We start from the raw sequence: 17831 nt of genomic DNA, 5'->3' as shown, positions 1-17831 counted from the left end.
ACTATGATCAAGTTCAGGAACATGGAAGGATACAATGTGACACTGAGCTTTGCGTCGCACCCAATTCAGAGCACGCAAACGCACAGCGAACTCATCGGAAAAGACACAACGTGCTCGCACGCATACTGTCATTATCACGGACAAAAAGACAAAATTTGATGCCAGATATACGTGGCCGGTTGTTAATATACTTTAGAGAGCCGCCCAAGTAAAGTAAGTGTGTGGGAAACACCTTCTGATTGGTGTAATTTGGACAATCTAAGCATGCAACACACAAATGATAGACACGTAAAATAAATGCAAGTTATCGCAGCTCCCTGCGATATGCATATCGCACACACACTGATTGCGATACATTTTCGATATATCGTGCAGCCCTACTACAAACAACCTGCATGTCGACGCGAACAACAACGCCGAAGTATAAATTAAAAACTGATGATTAAGCCCTGGGTATTATGCGTACATGCACAGCCTTGAATAGTTTGACGCATGTGAATTGCGACAAATTGCAATACCTCTCCTGGTATACAAACTACATACTGCTGTACGCGCATGCACCAGTTACGCGTACAACGCGCGCAAGGTTTCAAAAATCTGGTGGTGCACATACTAATGTTGCGTGATATGCAACATAGTGGGATCGTCCTATCGTCAGCCTGTAAGATCCACGTATCACAATAGAATCAGGGGGCGGGGCAATAGTTTACTCATTTACCTATTTGTCTTATTTACTTATACCTTATTAATCGGAGCACGTCATTGATGCCCAGCCGCTCTGAAATTTCCTGCGTGCCAGGGAGGGGGAACAACACGTTTACTGGTTTTAAAACGCTGTCCGCATAAAAACCTCTCTAGTGCACGGAAATGTCAGAGCCACGCGTATTACAAGCTTAGGTGCGAGAAAAAGTCCAAGACGCAAGCATTACAAGATCAGGTGCAAAAAGGAGTCCGTCCCACACACATTACAAGCTCACAAGCTCTCCCTTGCGAGGACAATTTGCATGTTAATGTAAAACTGCAATGATAAAAATAAAAATAATAATTTGAACTATAATATGCAAACCTCCCAAGTATCGTCATGAAGGCCAGCTATTGGCCAAATGTCTGACTCTCGTCGATAGATGATATTCTCGTCTATCGGCACAACCCTAGTCATATATTACATGCGCAATCTTCTGATAACAAAAACTGCGTCATGTGCACTGTATGCAAGCCCTAGCGTAAGCGCCAAAAATGGACTATTGTTCGGTCTTTAGCATACAATATGGAGGATCCATCGTAGGTCTGACACAGAAGTATAAATCAGGCTTAAAGATGCATTTTAAGGGCGCCTAAAGAGCCTCAGAGTCTCAAAATACAGCATATCAAATTTTTAACCCGCCAAGCAGAAATTCCCACTGCTCAATGGATGCCGACATCACGGCACACCGCTGCAAAATAAAATTCATTGAGCTTTCAGTCGGATGATGTATCTTTGTGTTAAAAAGGAGAAAAGTAATTTGCAGTGAAGGAAAAATAACTATGGATTTAAAACTTTCTAATATGTACCCGCCCCTAAACAGTTGACATTCAAGGTAAACACACGGCAGATGACTTGCTTCCTTTATCCTTTCATCCTTGAAAACGTCTGATCTAAAATAACTGCTGTCCATCAAAAGAAAGCTCCGCTGAACTACAAAGACTCTTTCCCACCAAGCCTAAAATAAGACACACAGATGAGAGGCTGCCAGTCAACCCCGCTCCTACCGGAATTCACAGGCACCCGCTTCGTCCAAATCTCTGACCCAAATCAGTGCAAATGTGGGCCAGCCACTTACTCACTCGTACACTATGTAAACACACTCCCTTCCAGCTATTGTAAGTGTGATGTATATTTAGCCTGGATATGAGGGCTAATGAGCATAGGTTGCCATCTTGCTGAAAATCCACATTGCAGCACAGACCTCAATGCAAAGATGAGACAGAAAGAAAATCAGACAGAAAGAAATGAAGTAGTTTGTGGCTTTCAGCCAAGGACCATGAAGTTAAGTGCTGGTATGAGGAAAAAGTACCCTGATGACTTCACGTTAAACGTTTTTCTAACCCATTTCATTAGATAAACACACGTCTGCTGAGAATTGTAATATTTAAATCATAAAAGCTCTTTAATTACATAATTTCATTTACATAATTTATGCAATAATAGACGTCATTCTGTGATAAAATGCTGTTAAAAGCTCAGACAAAACAGAAAAATCATCATTTGTTTCTTTCTAAACCCACATGACTTCCCACAAGAATGTCATATAGGTTTGAAACGCAAGTAAATGACCATTTTAGCTGATCTTTTCCTTGAGTGTTTTGATTCAATTTCTTTAGTAAAAGCATTGAAACCAGAGAAAAGTCCCAATAAAAAATATCCAGAACTGACAATTGGGAAAAATATAATCCAGTAATCCAACAAAAGTGGCACGGAGTTCAGTCAGAAATGGGTTAACACCGCTTTGTGCACCCTGTGGTAAAAACTTGTTGGGCTAAGCCACGACAGCAGTGGAAAGACATCTGTCCAGCTCCAAAATCCAAAAATTAGTGGTAACAGGCGATGGAAAACCATCAAATCCGGGTGTCCGAACATCACAGACCCTTCAGTGTATTCTGGTCTTCCACGTGGACAGAGCAATGACTATTGCCATCTCCTGTTCATCACAAAGGCCAGAAAGGGTCTTTTCCCGAAAGATTACTATTGATCTTAAAAATACATCACGGTCCACATCAGAGCTCTTAATTTCTGGGCTCCATCTGTGAGCTTGACCCCATAAGCCACATCTGAGACGGGGGACTAGAGCACTGGGACCTGACTGTCACTCACATTTTCTGGTTTGGTAGGCTTAATGTCCTGTGACTGATCTGTGACCTGTTCGGTTTTTCTCCTTTTGCGGACTTGATAAAGATGATTTTTGGACTTCTGATGTGCTGGAGGGTCAGAAGAGGTCAAATATTAGATATTAGCTTCTTTAAGATCACCAGCTTAAAGCGATACTTCAGCCAAATATCAAAACTACCCCATGATTTAAATCAGACAGTTCATTGCAATATGATACAGTATCAATTATATCCGCCAGTGATGCAGATTTGCAGATACATAATACAGTTCTTCGATGCAATTACGTTTTGATTCGATTAATTTATCAATACTTTAATATTACGAGCCTAGTTTAGCTGTTACATTTTTTAATAACTCACAAATGCAACCAAAATATATACTCTTTAAAAAAGGCACAATCTTTTTCCCAATTGGGACATTTACAACAACAAACTAAGAAAACATTTTTTTTTTAAATAAAAGAAAAATAAATAAATGAGGGAAAAAAGTCTCACAAAATCATGCTTACGATGGCAACAGTCGAAGTCTTTAGTGTTTGAGCTGTTTAAGGATTTCTGCCAATCTGTTTGTCCAATCCATTTTCCAAATACAAAATATTTACAAACCCCTGATTTGCATCCGATAGCGTCACAACATCTTCTGCCTCTTACGCTGTGTTGCTACAACCGCTTTGTTGCTGCACTGCATTGAGACTAGCACATGAAAAAAATGAAAATGCGCACTTTGGCGGAAATACGTAGATTGACGTTACATCAAGAAATGAGGACGCGGAGAGTGTCAAAATAAAGGTACCTCTTATCGGTATTTTATGCATGGCATTCGATGCATCGTATCATTAGAAATGTAATTGATGCATCGATCCATATCGATTTATTTTTACACCCCTTTGATTTACTCACCCTCAAGCACAACCGGCGCAACGTCATAGAATGTTTCTGAACAGGTTCACGCCCACTTTTGGGGGAAAACAAATGAGATTTCCCATAGACTTCCATATAATATAGTGGAACAAAGCAACTTTCGTACATGGTTGCTTTGTTTACGGCAGGCGTAAATAACTTTAGATTAAACATGTCAAGTTATTATATGTCCACCATGCCTGTCATAGAGCGCGAAAGATACATCAACAGATTTAATTTGGTCAATATAAAAACATGTCCCTTTCATTCTCCCAGCGTCAAATTTGTGTAACAGCGCTATCCAGTGATTGCTCGAAATATCGCTAAACCAGTTGTATGGCTGGAAGGAAAAGTGCACTCAGTACTCTAAAAATAAAGACATACATATAAATACGAAGTAACTTTCAAATACGAAGTAAAATCATTTACCGGACTTCCCTGTTGACTCAATGAGGTACGAGTAAATGTCCGGGTAAGACACCTCTGGCCACTGTGTAGCGTTGTTACACAAATTTGACGCTGGGAGAATGAAAGGGACATGTTTTTAAATTGACCAAATTCAATCTGTTGATGTATCTTTCGCACTCTATAACGGGCAGGCTGTACATATAATTACACTACATGTTTAATCTGAGTGATTTCTTAAGTAATTTACGCCTGCCGGCTTTGTACGAACGTTGCTTTGTTCCGCTATTTTGTATGAAAGTCTATGAGAAGTCTAGTTTGTTTTCCCCCAAAAAGGGGCGGTGACGAAATTGACAGTCAAGTTCCCGGATGAGCCGGCAGTCTGTATGCGAGAAACATATGTCCATTATCTTTCAGTATGTCGGATTGCTTAAGGGCGAGTACATCATGGGGTCATTTTCAGATTTGGCTGAAGTATCGCTTTAACTGTTCTTGAAACTTACCTGTCCATTCCAAGTCGCCGATGATCACCTTATCGCAAAGTTCGCACATGTGATGACGCCGCTTGTTGCGAGTCTCCACCCCATCTACTCTGATTGGCTGGACGGATGGCTGCTCTCCCTGGGAAAGTTTCAAAGAGGAGGGGCTTACCACACTAAAACGTACGCCAATGAAAATACAAGAAAGGCGGAGAGAGTGAACGCGAGAAAGTCAAACCTTTTGAAGGCACTCCAGTATCTCTAAAGCAGGAGTCAGTACAGTAGTCTCCCAATTGGTCACGTCTGTCACATCTAGACCGTAAACAGGTGGCACATTGCTAGCAGGCCCTGAGGATTCAGAAAATAACACCACATTAATGAGTTTTATCTTGACTGCAATTTGCTCAAAGTGAGAATGGTTAACAATTGAAAAAAAAAACACTGAAAAAAAAACTGCTACACAAAATACAACTCATTTATAATGCAGAAATAAACATTCAATGCAGTGACAGAGAGAGAATAAGGAAGGTTGGTGCAGTATGGAGTGAAGTGTGGCGGGGTCTGCAGCAGTCTGAACCTGCTGAATCACTGCTGCTCGATAAACTCCAAACGCATTCTGATACTGTCAGCGGAGAATATCTCAGTTGACCCAACCCTACCCAACCCCATCCGCATAGCATTGATCAACCTACAATACGCAGATTACTTGAGGGTACTTTTTGGATAATACAATTATAAAATTATTCTTGTGTCTAGCTAATGGTGTAATTTATAATAAAGCATGTAAACCAGAAAGCAATTTTTGAGGTGCAGGTGACATAGAATGTAAAACTGTATTAACCTAGGCATAAATGATTAATAAGAGTTCTGTACATGGTAATAACATATTGTGAGCCTCAAACACTATTTTTTCCTCCTTATGTAAACCTTGTGCATGCAAAAGACTGCTGGAAAACAGGCCAAACTCAACATAACACTGACTGTCACTTTACATTTGAGATCTATGCCCCCCAAAATTAAATGAAACATTAAATTAAGTACAATGTTATGACAATGCTAAAAACAAAGTTGTGACTGCTGAGTTAGCGCTATATGCTAGTTAATGCTATATGCTAACGTTTAGGCTGAAGTTCTACTATTGACGTTACAGTTACGTTTTGCAGGTCCATACTGAAAAAACACAAACTTACCACTCAGAAACATCCAATAAAAATCTCCAAACGATTGAATATTCCTTAAAATCTGTATCTTCGTTTGATACAGACTCAAACATAAGGTCTGTTTGCACACACATAGAGTAGAGCTACTGAAATGAGCCGCTCTGAGAAACAGCCAATCAGAGCAGAGCTCAACATTATTATTCATGACCCTTCCAAATAAGGTTATAATACACCATTTCATTCTTAAGGCAAATCCTAGGGTTGTAAATGAACATGTAAAACCATCTCTGGATATTTTTTGCACTTAATAAAGCCACATATCTTCTATGTAGATATCAGAAAACAATTTAAAATATTTCAATGCATTCTTTGGCACTTTTAAAAGATGTCTAATAGCTGTCCAAACACAGCCCAAGCATCTAATAATAATAATAATAATAATAATTTTTATTTATAGTGCACTTTATACATGAAGGACATGTCTCAAAGTGCTACAGGTACACAGGTAAAACAATAAATCATAAAAACAATTAAGAGGCGCATAAGAACAAGATTATATTAAGAAAATGCAATAGAAAATAAATAGGTCTTTAATTTATTTTTAAAAATCTCTAAGGACTGTGGTGATCTCAGGTAGTTGGGGAGGGAATTCCACAGTCGAGGTGCAACCACCTGGAAGGCCCTATCTCCCATAGTACGGAGTTTGGACTTAGGGACTATCAGCGGAACGGAGATGTCGGATTGGATTATGACCATTGATTAGTTCTTTTAGGTAACAATGGTGCACTGCCGTAGACACACTGATAGGTAAGGAGACAGATCTTGTACTCAATCCTAAACCTAACAGGAAGCCAGTGGAGTTTATGGAGGATGGGTGTGATGTGCTCAGTTTCACGCACCCTCATCAGGACCCTGGCAGCACAATTCTGGATGTACTGCAGTCGCTGAATGCTACTGCCAGGGATCCCGATGAGGAGTGCGTTACAATAGTCAAGTCTTGAGGAGACAAGAGCGTGAACCAGCTTCTCTGCATCAGAAAGAGAGAGAAAGGGGCGAAGTTTGGAGATGTTCCGGAGGTGAAAAAATGAATTTTTACAGATATATTGAATGTGGGTGTTAAACGATAGGTGGGGGTCGAATCGAACTCCCAAGTTTATTATAGAGGATGTAAGTGGAATATCGTGACCAGAGAATGAATAAACAGTCAGAGGGGAGGATCGCAGTTGGTGTGGGGTCCCAATGAGGATACCCTCAGTTTTAGAGCTGTTTAACTGAAGAAAATTGTCAGTCATCCATGCCCTTGTCTCCTCCAGACAAGCATTTAGAGGGGAAAGTGATGAAACGGGGGATGTGGGGTCCAGCCTGACATAGAGCTGGGTATCATCAGCATAGCAGTGGAAGGCAACTCCATGCTTGCTGATGATGTGGCCCAGGGGGAGCATATAGATGGAGAAAAGAGAAGGGCCAAGGACTGAGCCCTGAGGCACTCCACATGTGAGTGTGTGTGGCCTCGAACTGGCTCCACCTAGGGTCACATAGGCAACTCTATCAGTCAGGTAGGAACGAAACCATTGAAGTGCTGTATGTGAAATACCAATATAGTGTTGTAGCCGATGGAGCAGGATGGCATGGTCAACAGTGTCAAAGGCAGCTGAGAGGTCCAGGAGCAGAAGAAGAGATGGAAAGCCCTGGTCAGCAGACACAAGCAAATCATTTGTGACCCTGACCAGAGCGGTCTCCGTACTATGGGCAGTACGGAAACCAGACTGGAATTTTTCATAGAGACTATGTGAACGAAGGTGATTATGAATTTGAGTGTCAACGACTTTTTCGATGACTTTTGAAAGAAATGGAAGGTTAGAGATGGGCCGTAATTTGATAAAATATCAGGATCTAGAGAGGGTTTTTTGAGCCGAGGGTTGATAAGTGCAGTTTTCAGAGAGATCGGAAGATAGCCAGTTTGCAAGCAAGAGTTTATAATGGCGGTGATGAAAGGGCTTAAGAGGGTCGTATTTGATTTGATAAGGGAAGTGGGAAATGGATCCAATCTGCACGTTGAGGATCTCATACTGTGTATGAGAGTCTCAACCTGTCTGTGTGTGGGGAGAATAAATTGAGACAGTATTGGTGCAGGAGTTAGAGGGGTCGATGGGATGATCTTACCAGGTATTAGGTTAGAGCGGATGGTAGTTATTTTTGTGGTAAATGAATCAAGGAATTTATTACACTGATCATCCGTGTTATTATTCTTTTGCATTGAATTTGGTGGGCTGAGAAGATAATTTATTGTTTTGAAAAGCTGTTTTGAGTTTCCTGGATTATTGTTAATGATGTTAGAATAATATTGAGAACGTGCCTGACTAAGTAATTTGGAATATGCTCTTTGATGCTCCCTATAGGCGATTTTATGGACAGTAAGCCCAGAGGCAACATAGCGCCTCTCAAGGACCCTCCCAGCTGCCTTCTGTCTACGCAGTGCACCAGTGTACCATGGAGCAGAACGTGTAAATGTAACAGTTCGTGTCTTAAGGGGCGCATGGACATCAAGTATATCTTTTAGTCCAGTATTGTATTGGTCGACAAGCGCATCGGGAGCAGAGTGATGGACGGACAGGGTCAGGTTTTGTAGGTCATAAGACAGGTGTTCAGGGTTAATTTCTTTTGTTTTGCGGAAGCAGATATTGTATTTGGGCTTAGTAAGTGAAGTCGGGACTGAAAAATCGAATGATATGGCATTGTGATCAGATATGCCTAAATCATGCACCTGAACATTATTGACAGGAAAATTTGTTATAATGAGGTCTAATGTATGTCCTTTTGTATGGGTAGGTACTGTCACGTGTTGTCTGAGATTGAGGGTGTCAAGAAGTTGTAATAGATCAGCAGTATATAAGCTTGTGGGAGAATCAACATGGATATTAAAATCTCCAAGAATTTCAACATTGTTTGATGTAGTACACACTGACAGAAGTAGTTCAGTTAATTCAGAAATAAAACATGGATGTGGTTTTGGTGGCCGGTATATGAGGATAGTTGTAAGAGGAATGGGTTTTTCACATGTAAATGCCAAGCATTCAAATGATGACAGCTTTTGCAAAGTTATTACAGACATGTGCAAATCAGAATGATAAATAACCGCTAAACCCCCTCCACGTCCATTACCCCTAGCTTTTTCCAGATATGAGTAGCCAGGGGGACACAATTCATTTAGTGAAGAATATACTTCAGATTTATGCCATGTCTCCGTGAGGCACATAATGTCAAGGTTCTGATCAGATATATAGTCGTTAATAAAAGATGCCTTATTGGTAAGTGACTGACAGTTTAACAGATCAATTCTAAAAGTTGAAGATGGTGTCCACTTTACCAACGAGCGCAGAACAGTAGAGTCCACTCCGTGTTTCCCAGGGCACCCAGTACCTTGTTCCTCCAGCAGGGGGCCTCGTTGTGGTTGGTCGCAGGTTTTTAGACCTGAGCCAAGAGCGCTCTGATGACGTGTCCGATGATGACGTTGGTGCGCGCCGGCGCTAGCAGCTGTCCAGAGGCTCGGGATTGAGCTCTCAGTAGTGGTCTCAGAGTAAACAAGGCGTCGACGCGACCCTCTATGAACATAGCGGGGTCGGCGAAGGATGCCTAGTTGCTTCAGAGAGGAGAGGTTTGATGGGGCACAGCAAGTGTTAAATTCCAAGAGTTGGTTCGGCAGGTACCGGAGCATGGTGGATATGGAAACCGTTGTGATGCTACTGTTGACAGCTATCCATGGATCCGGCAAACGTGGATGAATGGTGGATATGTACACCAAGAGAAATGGCAGTGCCCGTAGTAACAGAGAGGACAAATGTGGCATAAATTGGAGGTGAGGGGAGCCCATATGGACTGTAAAAGATTTTGTTCCAGGACAGTATCAGATGATAGCAACCGATTACGTTAGCCTAGCCGCAGACCAGCGCAGCGTCGGCAGCTACTATATTATGACTGTCCGAGGGGTTATACCAACAATATGTTCAATTTAATGAAGCCAGTCCAGATGACAACATCTCAAAACGATGAATAGCTCCAAATCGCTCAGCACTCCAATAGTCGCGGCAGCTTCAGGTAAGAAACATCCAGGTCTAGATGTTTTTTTAATATCCAGACAAATATGAGTAGGGCTTAATTTTGCTATCAGTAACAATCAGAAAAACAGCTAAAAAAATAAATAAATAAATAAGTAAAGTCAGTTTTAAGTTTTCCAGCAGGATGAGAAGCGGCGAACACACAGCGCCTGCGTCCTCCCCCCCTGCCGTCTAGGCTAAAACAAGGTTGTCAGTGAAGATTTTATAGATGAAAAATAAAATAAGTCAATTAAAAAAACTTGTAATCTTGTAATCATTGTTGACTTTGCTTACATGATGTAATATCACACATCTTGCAAGTAACCAAATTCAAAGTTATTGTATATTAGAAGTGGGTTACTCATAGCCAGACTATTTCGGGTCTATAGTTAACCTAGACGGTGAAATTATGGCTATTGCTTGCGGGCAAGTCTAGACTAGGGTTTTGTTGTGAAAATTTTTAACCTACAAAATGTATATTAATTGTTAATAGTACAGATTTACGGTATCTGCCAGAGTGACAATTATGAGCCATAACATAATTACAGCTTCATTTTATCGACCATAATTTCTATAATGGCTAATCCCTAAATCACTGGAGTGGAGAAAAGCACTTGGCTCAGCAATAACTAATAACTAATTTTTTCCCAGTAGCGTGGTCAATGAAGTGTCACGATGATCAACTGCAGTGGTTCGGCTCACTAAAGATTCATTACGCTCTTAAGGAAGTGATGAAGACGTGCAGTCTGAAGTTCTCTAAGGTGATAATCTGTTTCAAAGCAACATCTATGCAGTGGGATATTTTTGGAGCCAACAGTCTTGTCAAACTATATAAAATGACATGCGACACTTACAAATTTTGGTTGTTAAAATTATGTTAAAGGAATACTCCACTTTCATGAAAAAAATCCTGATAATTTATTCACCCCCATGTCATACAAGATGTATATGTCTTTCTTTGTTCAGTCAATTTTTTTTTGTTGAGGAAAACATTTCCAGATTTTTCTCCATATACCTGTAGTGGACTTTAGTGGACCTCAACAGCCTACAGTTTCCATGCAGTTTAAAAATGCAGTTTCCATTAGGCATGGGCCGGTAAAGATTTTGGCGATATGATAACCTTTAGCAAAAATTGCCGTATTGCCATTGCAACACTAAAATCTGTTATTTTCAAATGGCAGGTAAAAATAAAGCCTTTAAATTATGATATGCTTGCAAAAATATATCATATGTAAACATCAAATCACATGACTAATGATTTAATGAATTTGTATAAACAGCTCCCGGAGACGGTATCACAGAACATTTTAGTGGTTTTGAAACATTGACTGTTTAAAAACCATGGTATACCATAAAACCGGTAACCGGCCCATGCCTAGTTTCAATGCAGCTTCAAACAGCTCAAAATGTTTTATCTAGCAAAACGTTCAACATTTTTGCCAAAAAAGTACTTTTAAACCATAACTTCTTGTCTTGCACTAGCCTTGTAATGCGTCAGCATGACCTTAAGTATAATGTAATCATGTCGAAAGTTCTGAAGCTATCCTCATTTGTACAACTGTACCATGAAAGTGGACAAAGATGTTTACATAAGTTTTCCTTATTGCTCCTCACAGCCCCCTTTAGGCCAAGAGTGGTACTGCAGCAACAAACAACTATAATGCTGCATTTACACCAGCCGTGGTAGAGACGTCAAGCGCGAGTGAATTCAATGTTAAGTCAATGTGAAGACGCGCTAATGTCTTGTGGCGCGGATGAGGCGTTTGGCGCGGCAGACGCAATTCCGCCTCGTTCGCGCGAATTGAGCGTCTGGCGCGGTATGCGCAAATGGTGCTTTTTGCGTTTGACGCTAATTTTTGTCTGATGCCCGAGTTGACAAATTTGAACGCGGATTTTCGCGCCGCATTAACCAATCAGGAGCCTGCTTGCTGCTATGGAGGCAGCCTGACCCGGAGTCACTCATTCAACATGAAGGAACGCTTGATATTGTCCGTGAGCACTCGACTGGGAGCTATATGACAAACACTCTTATTTCGATAAAGACAGGAATAAAAATGACCTCGCTTGGAAGACTGTCAGTGAGGACATTGGGTAACCTGGTAAGTTGTAAATACACATTTCACTTTTAAGTCACGTGTCGTTTATCGACCTGCGCCATTTATTTTCCCCATAGTAAGGTAACTAAACAAACTGGTAACTCTCTCTATAAATGCACAATCAACATCAGCCGTCTTGCAAACAGACAATCGCATAGCACTTGCCCATCCCACAAGAAGCGGAATTTGCCTCAGACGTGCGTCAAATGCTTGCTTTAGATGTGCGAATGCATTCAAACTGTGGCAAACTAGGCACGGTAGAGACGATTTTGACGCCTGAAATGTGGTTGGTGTAAACACAGCATTAGCGTTTGAGTCAAATGAAGTCTGCTTTGCGAGGGTGTGTGTTCGACTGCGTAAGCAAAAAAAAATTAACTGTTTTCCAGCTTATAGCACATAACTCACGCAAATGCGTACTTCGGATAGTGTGCAATAGATCCAAATGAAACGTTTACATGCTTGTTTATTGCATACTCCACACGTTTTAACACAATTATGCTTGCTGTGATTATGAGCTTAATCACATTGTTTTGATCGAAGTGTTGTATTTAAACGAGGTAGAGTATAATTGCAATATTGCCAACATCTCAAATCGCATTATGAGGGTGCATGTAAACGTAGTGAATGATAAAGGTATATTACTTTTTTGGGGAGCTTGTTACAATGTGCCACAGGCATTTTGACAATTTTTTCACTAATTAAAGTTATATCAAACAACACTAGCACTTTATGCATTTACATTTATGCATTTGAAAACAACTTACAGTGCATTTAATCCTATCTGTATGTGCATCCCCTTAGAATTAAATCACAATACCCTACCAACTGAGCAACAAAACACTTTACAATAAATACAACTTTTTTTTAAGCAAAGCATGTAAAATAATTATGTACATAATTATAGCTTTGCTCTTTGGTGCCTATTAAAATATTATAAAGGACTATGTCTGTTACGTTAACATTACAAAAATCATCATTTTACAAGAACACTACTGATATTAGTTCAGTCCTTACATCGGTTTGCCTCAGGTGAACATTATGCAACTCTAATGTTTACATTTTAACAATACGTCTGTATTTTAAACAAACTCGACTATGCAAAACACTCCCTATTCATAACATATGCAAATTATACCTATACAGTGCATTGTCTGTAACTGTGGTTAAACATTTATATGGGGAAAAAACAAATTCTTCGACAAACGGTTTCTCTGTATCGGACAACAAAGGAACTGACAGTTCATATTGTATAAAGTACCTCAGCCAACTGCTGGAATGAAGCCAAACGTACTTTACTTCCTCATCATCCACTGTTTGTTGACAATTAGAACGAACACAGATAACACACATATCACTACAACATAATTCAATGCTTCCTGAATATTCATTGAGGCACCTTCAAATAAATAAAACGTTAACTAAAGCCCCTGAAATAACAACATTGCCCAACACAAATTAATATTAAATGCTTTTTATTCATGAAAATGTGCCTGTACATGTTTTGTATTGCCATCAAATCCACAGGTGTTCCTGTACACAAGAGACCAGCGTCCCAGCTGCCTGCTGTAAAGCATTTCTTTAACCCCACACGAAACCTTGTTGCCTCATGCTTGCCGTCACTCCCAATCAAAGACAGTCTGCGGTCTTTATGTTCCCTATTGTGCCTTACAAAAAAGAGAGGCAGCAGGTGGGCTCGCGCTGAGACACCTGGCCTACCTGAAACATGTGGGGAATGAAGCAGCACTTATCTTTTTATTTTCTTCACTGTAGCTCTTTTCTACTTCTCCCTCTCTCTCTTTTCAGTGGCGTATAGAAATTAGGCAAAACAGGGCAGTGATGGCCATCTGGAGGTAAACAGATGCTAAACGGAGGTCTTAACCCCTTCCCGAAATTCAAATCTCAGTGAAATCTAAGTAATCTTAGAATGGTTGTAAAGAGGAGAGAACAAGGGTTTTTAACCACTGCCATCTCAAATATCCGCCTTGGAGGTGGCGCCTGTGGCAGACAGCCGTACGGCTGCCGTCTTTTGAGGGTTGAAAAGACCCTTCGCTAACCAACTGACAGACCCTGGGGAGACTTCACAGTCTTCAAAAAACACTTTGAGGGGTCATACCTGCCGCTATTTGATGTCATAGAGGGCCAAGGGCAAGGGAGGATGAAGTGGATATGGATTTCAGCACAGGGCACCTCTGCTGTAATGTCGTACACCTGTAGGAGTTTGTCTAACATTGTTAGACATCTCAAAACACAACAAGTTGTGTTTTTAGTATGAAAATACCTTTAAAAAATTCACCCCAGATTGAAAATGTTATCATAAATCACTTACCTCCATGTCGTTACAAACCCATAAGTCCTTCGATTTTCTTTGGAATTTATTTTTAGATATTAGCACTGTCAAAATTAACGCGTTAACAATATCATGAAGCGACAAGAACACTTTTGTTTAGTTGCTTGCTCGTAGTCTGCTCGTGAATCCGCGAACATGAAAACAAAATGTTTATTTTGTTCAATAAATTAGTTAGTTTGGTTTTCTTTGCGCACAAAAAGTGTTCTCGTCGAATCACGATAATATTTGGGGCTGTTTACATGTTGTGCCTAAAAACGCGTTGAAAACGCTAGGCGTGTAGGTTCTTGTCACATGACCTGTGCGCTTGCGGCATTCTGAAAAGTTTAGATGTTTTGATATGTGATACGTGATACGTGATATGTGAACAGCCCCTTATTGAACCATTGATGACGCATGGACTTTTTCCTCCCGGTTTTCGTTAAAAATATCTAAAAATGTATCCCGAAGACAATCGAAGGAATTACAGCATTAGAACGACGCCAAACCTAACAAAAATGTAATTCTGGGGTGAACTTTAACTTTAAAGGTGCAGTGTGTAAATTTTAGCTGCATCTAGTGGTGAGGTTGCAAATTGCAACCAACGGCTCAGTCCACGGCTCACCACTCGCTTTTGAAATGAATAGAGTCATCATGTCATCATCGGAGGCACATGGTTAACAAAGTTTGTCTGTTAAGGGCTTCTGTAGAAACATGGCGGCACAAAATTGCGACTTGCATGCAAGGGGACCCCCTGTGCATATAGATAACACGTCTCATTGTAAGGTAATAAAAACAATACAGTACATTTTGTAAGGTCTTTATACACCACAGATAATATATTTATGTATATTACATTGCATTGCATTTCTGTCAAGAGATCCTTTTAAAAGTTACCTTTAAGCAAACTGGTTGGAGACATGATTGTATAGCCCCATGTCATTTTATCTGAGCTTTAGACATACAAGTAGATATTTGTGACTACAATCTCAAGGTGAAAATAGATATTTGTGACTACAATCTCAAGGTGAAAATGGAGTTGAAAGAAAACGGGGAAACGCCTTAAAAATAAAATTTATTCCTTTCATCTTCTCACAAAAGTTCAATAGGAAGCCTAGAGAGTTGCCTGACCATAATGTTACAACCTACGTTTTGTAACTCTCCTCATGTGAACTCAGATTGTGTAGCTGAAGGTAAACACAATGTGTCACCTTACACTATGCAGCAGTTTCTTCAACACGCGTTTGTATACATTAACACAAGCACGTCCGCACACAGGTGTTTTTTAGCAAGAAGGTAGTATGTGGAGTGTGGGGGCGTATCCAGATAAGTGTGTAGTGTAAGTGAACACTTTTGCATGTCGCACCTGTTGCGCATCCCACTCAGGTTTCCCCTATCGTTGACAAAAGACAGGAGGCTATTATTTAACGTTCACGCGGCCCCGAGAAGTGAGGTAAGCTGTCGTCACGGTTACCCCAAGCCGCCTGCCCAAAATCTCTGGAGAATCACAATGTAAATGGAGGAAATTGATCCTTGAACAGTGAGGATCAAAATAGCACAACTTTACCAAATAATTAAAAACACAACCATGCTAAAACACAAAAAACACCCTTAAAGGGGCCATAGCACAAGACTTTATTAAGATGTCAAATAAATCTTTGGTGTCCCCAGAGCACATATGTGAAGTTTTAGCTCAAAATATCATATAGATAATTTTTTATAGCATGTTAAAATTGCCACTTTGTAGGTGTGTACAAAAATGTGCCATTTTGGGTGTGTCCTTTAAAATGCAAATGAGCTGATGAAATTCAAACACTGATCACAATGATGGTGGTTTGTTGCAATTAAAACTCAATTGTGCTTTTCTCTGCACTAAATGGCAGTGCTGTGGTTGGATTAAGGGGTGGTATTATTATAATAAGAGCTCCTTATGACATCTTAAGGAGAGCCAAATTTCAACAACCTATTTTTTCATGTGCTTTATGGTTTACCAAAACTAAGTTACTGGGTTGATCTTTTTCACATTTTCTAGGTTGATAGAAGCACTGGGGACCCAATCATAGCACTTAAACATGGAAAGTCAGATTTTCATGCCATGGCCCCTTTAACAAAGACATACAGATGCGTGCATAAAAGCATTTGCCTCTGTATAGACATCATTCTGTTCCTGAAGCTCAACTGGTGGGGCAATGCATTAGCAATGCAAAGATCATGGGTTCCATCCCAAGGAAAACACTCAAATGCATGCAAGTCACTTTGGATACAAAAATCTGCCAAATGCATAAATGTAAACGTAATGTCAAACTGAGCCATTCTCAACATGCTCCGCTGTGAAATAAAGTAGTTTATGAACTGATGCAACCGAAAAACAGATAATGTTGTTGTGGTTTTGCATCAAGTCCAAACTATCTGAGGTCAGCCGCTGTGAAAAAGTAGTTTATGAACTGATGCAACCGAAAAACAGATACTGTTGTTGTGGTTTTGCATCAAGTCCAAACTATCTGAGGTCAGCCGTGGCCAACGAGATTTACATACTGATCTGTTCCATTCATATTGCTTCATAGTCCAGGTCAATTCACAACTGGACAGGCTCCATCAGAGGCAATAAAAAACAACATTTTTTAAAAGATTAGTTGATCGCCACCTGGAGGCCCGGGGGACCATAAATCCTAAAAGCTCTGCCCTCAATGACCTCAGCCGTATTTATCCTCAAAAGCCCCCAGGAAAGTCTCCAACCTCCTGCCATCTATATGAATTCCCGTCAGCATGCTAATACCTGCAGGATTATGCCAGTCAGCTGAGGGCCCCATGAGGCTCTAGGAGGTTTGGGGTGTGGTGGGAGGTGCTGGTAAAACCACTGATGGGCAGTCACAAGAGCTTAACCAGACTAAAAGCAGGTCAGGAGTCTAAAGCAACAAAGACTTGAGATGACTTCAGTACCACAGATCCGGTGAACCTGTTAAATGGAGTAATGGCTTACCTATAAGAAGTGACGTGAATGCAAGTCTAAATGCATCTTAAGTAAGCTATCAGAGCTATTGAGAGATGCACGGTTTATGATGGAAAACAATGCTTTGTGTCCCACACCACTACATTTCTGAAGGTGGTTCAAAAGAGAGTCTGGTACACTGTTCACTGTCTGATGAGAGAAGTAATTTTGTAAAAAGGCTCAATTCAAACAAACATCACATTGAACGGCTATATTTTTGACTGTCACCTAATGCGAACCTCCCTAGCGTGTAGGGACCAGATGCGTATGGAGGGACGCAGCACAACACTTAATGACCGCAGACTCTGGCTAATCTCATTAGGGTTAACAGGATTGCTGGTGGCTTGTGCAGGGATGGGGCAGAGGGGTAAATCCAGGCCAGAATCCAATGGAAACACTGAGATAATAATCATTAGAGTAATATTGTGAGGAACTAGAGAGATAAGGGTGTGAAGTAGTAAAGATAAATGGACAAAAATATAAGACACATGGCTATCCAAGCGCACACCCTCCTTTTAAC

At 40.5% G+C, this 17831-nt stretch overlaps 1 protein-coding gene across 1 annotated transcript in view; it reads right to left on the bottom strand.

Moving 5' to 3' along the window:
• Positions 1-2109: 2109 nt before the first annotated feature.
• Positions 2110-17831, bottom strand: part of trit1 (tRNA isopentenyltransferase 1) — a 60436-nt gene continuing 44714 nt past the window's right edge. Inside the window, exons 9-11 of the mRNA XM_055219976.2 lie at positions 4888-4997; positions 4674-4791; positions 2110-2955 (exon numbers count right to left, since the gene is read on the bottom strand). Coding sequence (XP_055075951.1) covers positions 2822-2955; positions 4674-4791; positions 4888-4997 — 362 coding nt within the window. The 3' untranslated portion in view covers positions 2110-2821. The remainder of the gene's footprint in view (positions 2956-4673; positions 4792-4887; positions 4998-17831) is intronic.

Source organism: Misgurnus anguillicaudatus, chromosome 20 (assembly GCF_027580225.2).
Source record: "Misgurnus anguillicaudatus chromosome 20, ASM2758022v2, whole genome shotgun sequence".
NCBI lineage: Eukaryota > Metazoa > Chordata > Actinopteri > Cypriniformes > Cobitidae > Misgurnus > Misgurnus anguillicaudatus.
Note: the sequence above shows the minus strand (reverse complement) of the source record. Positions and strands in the feature narration are given on the sequence as shown.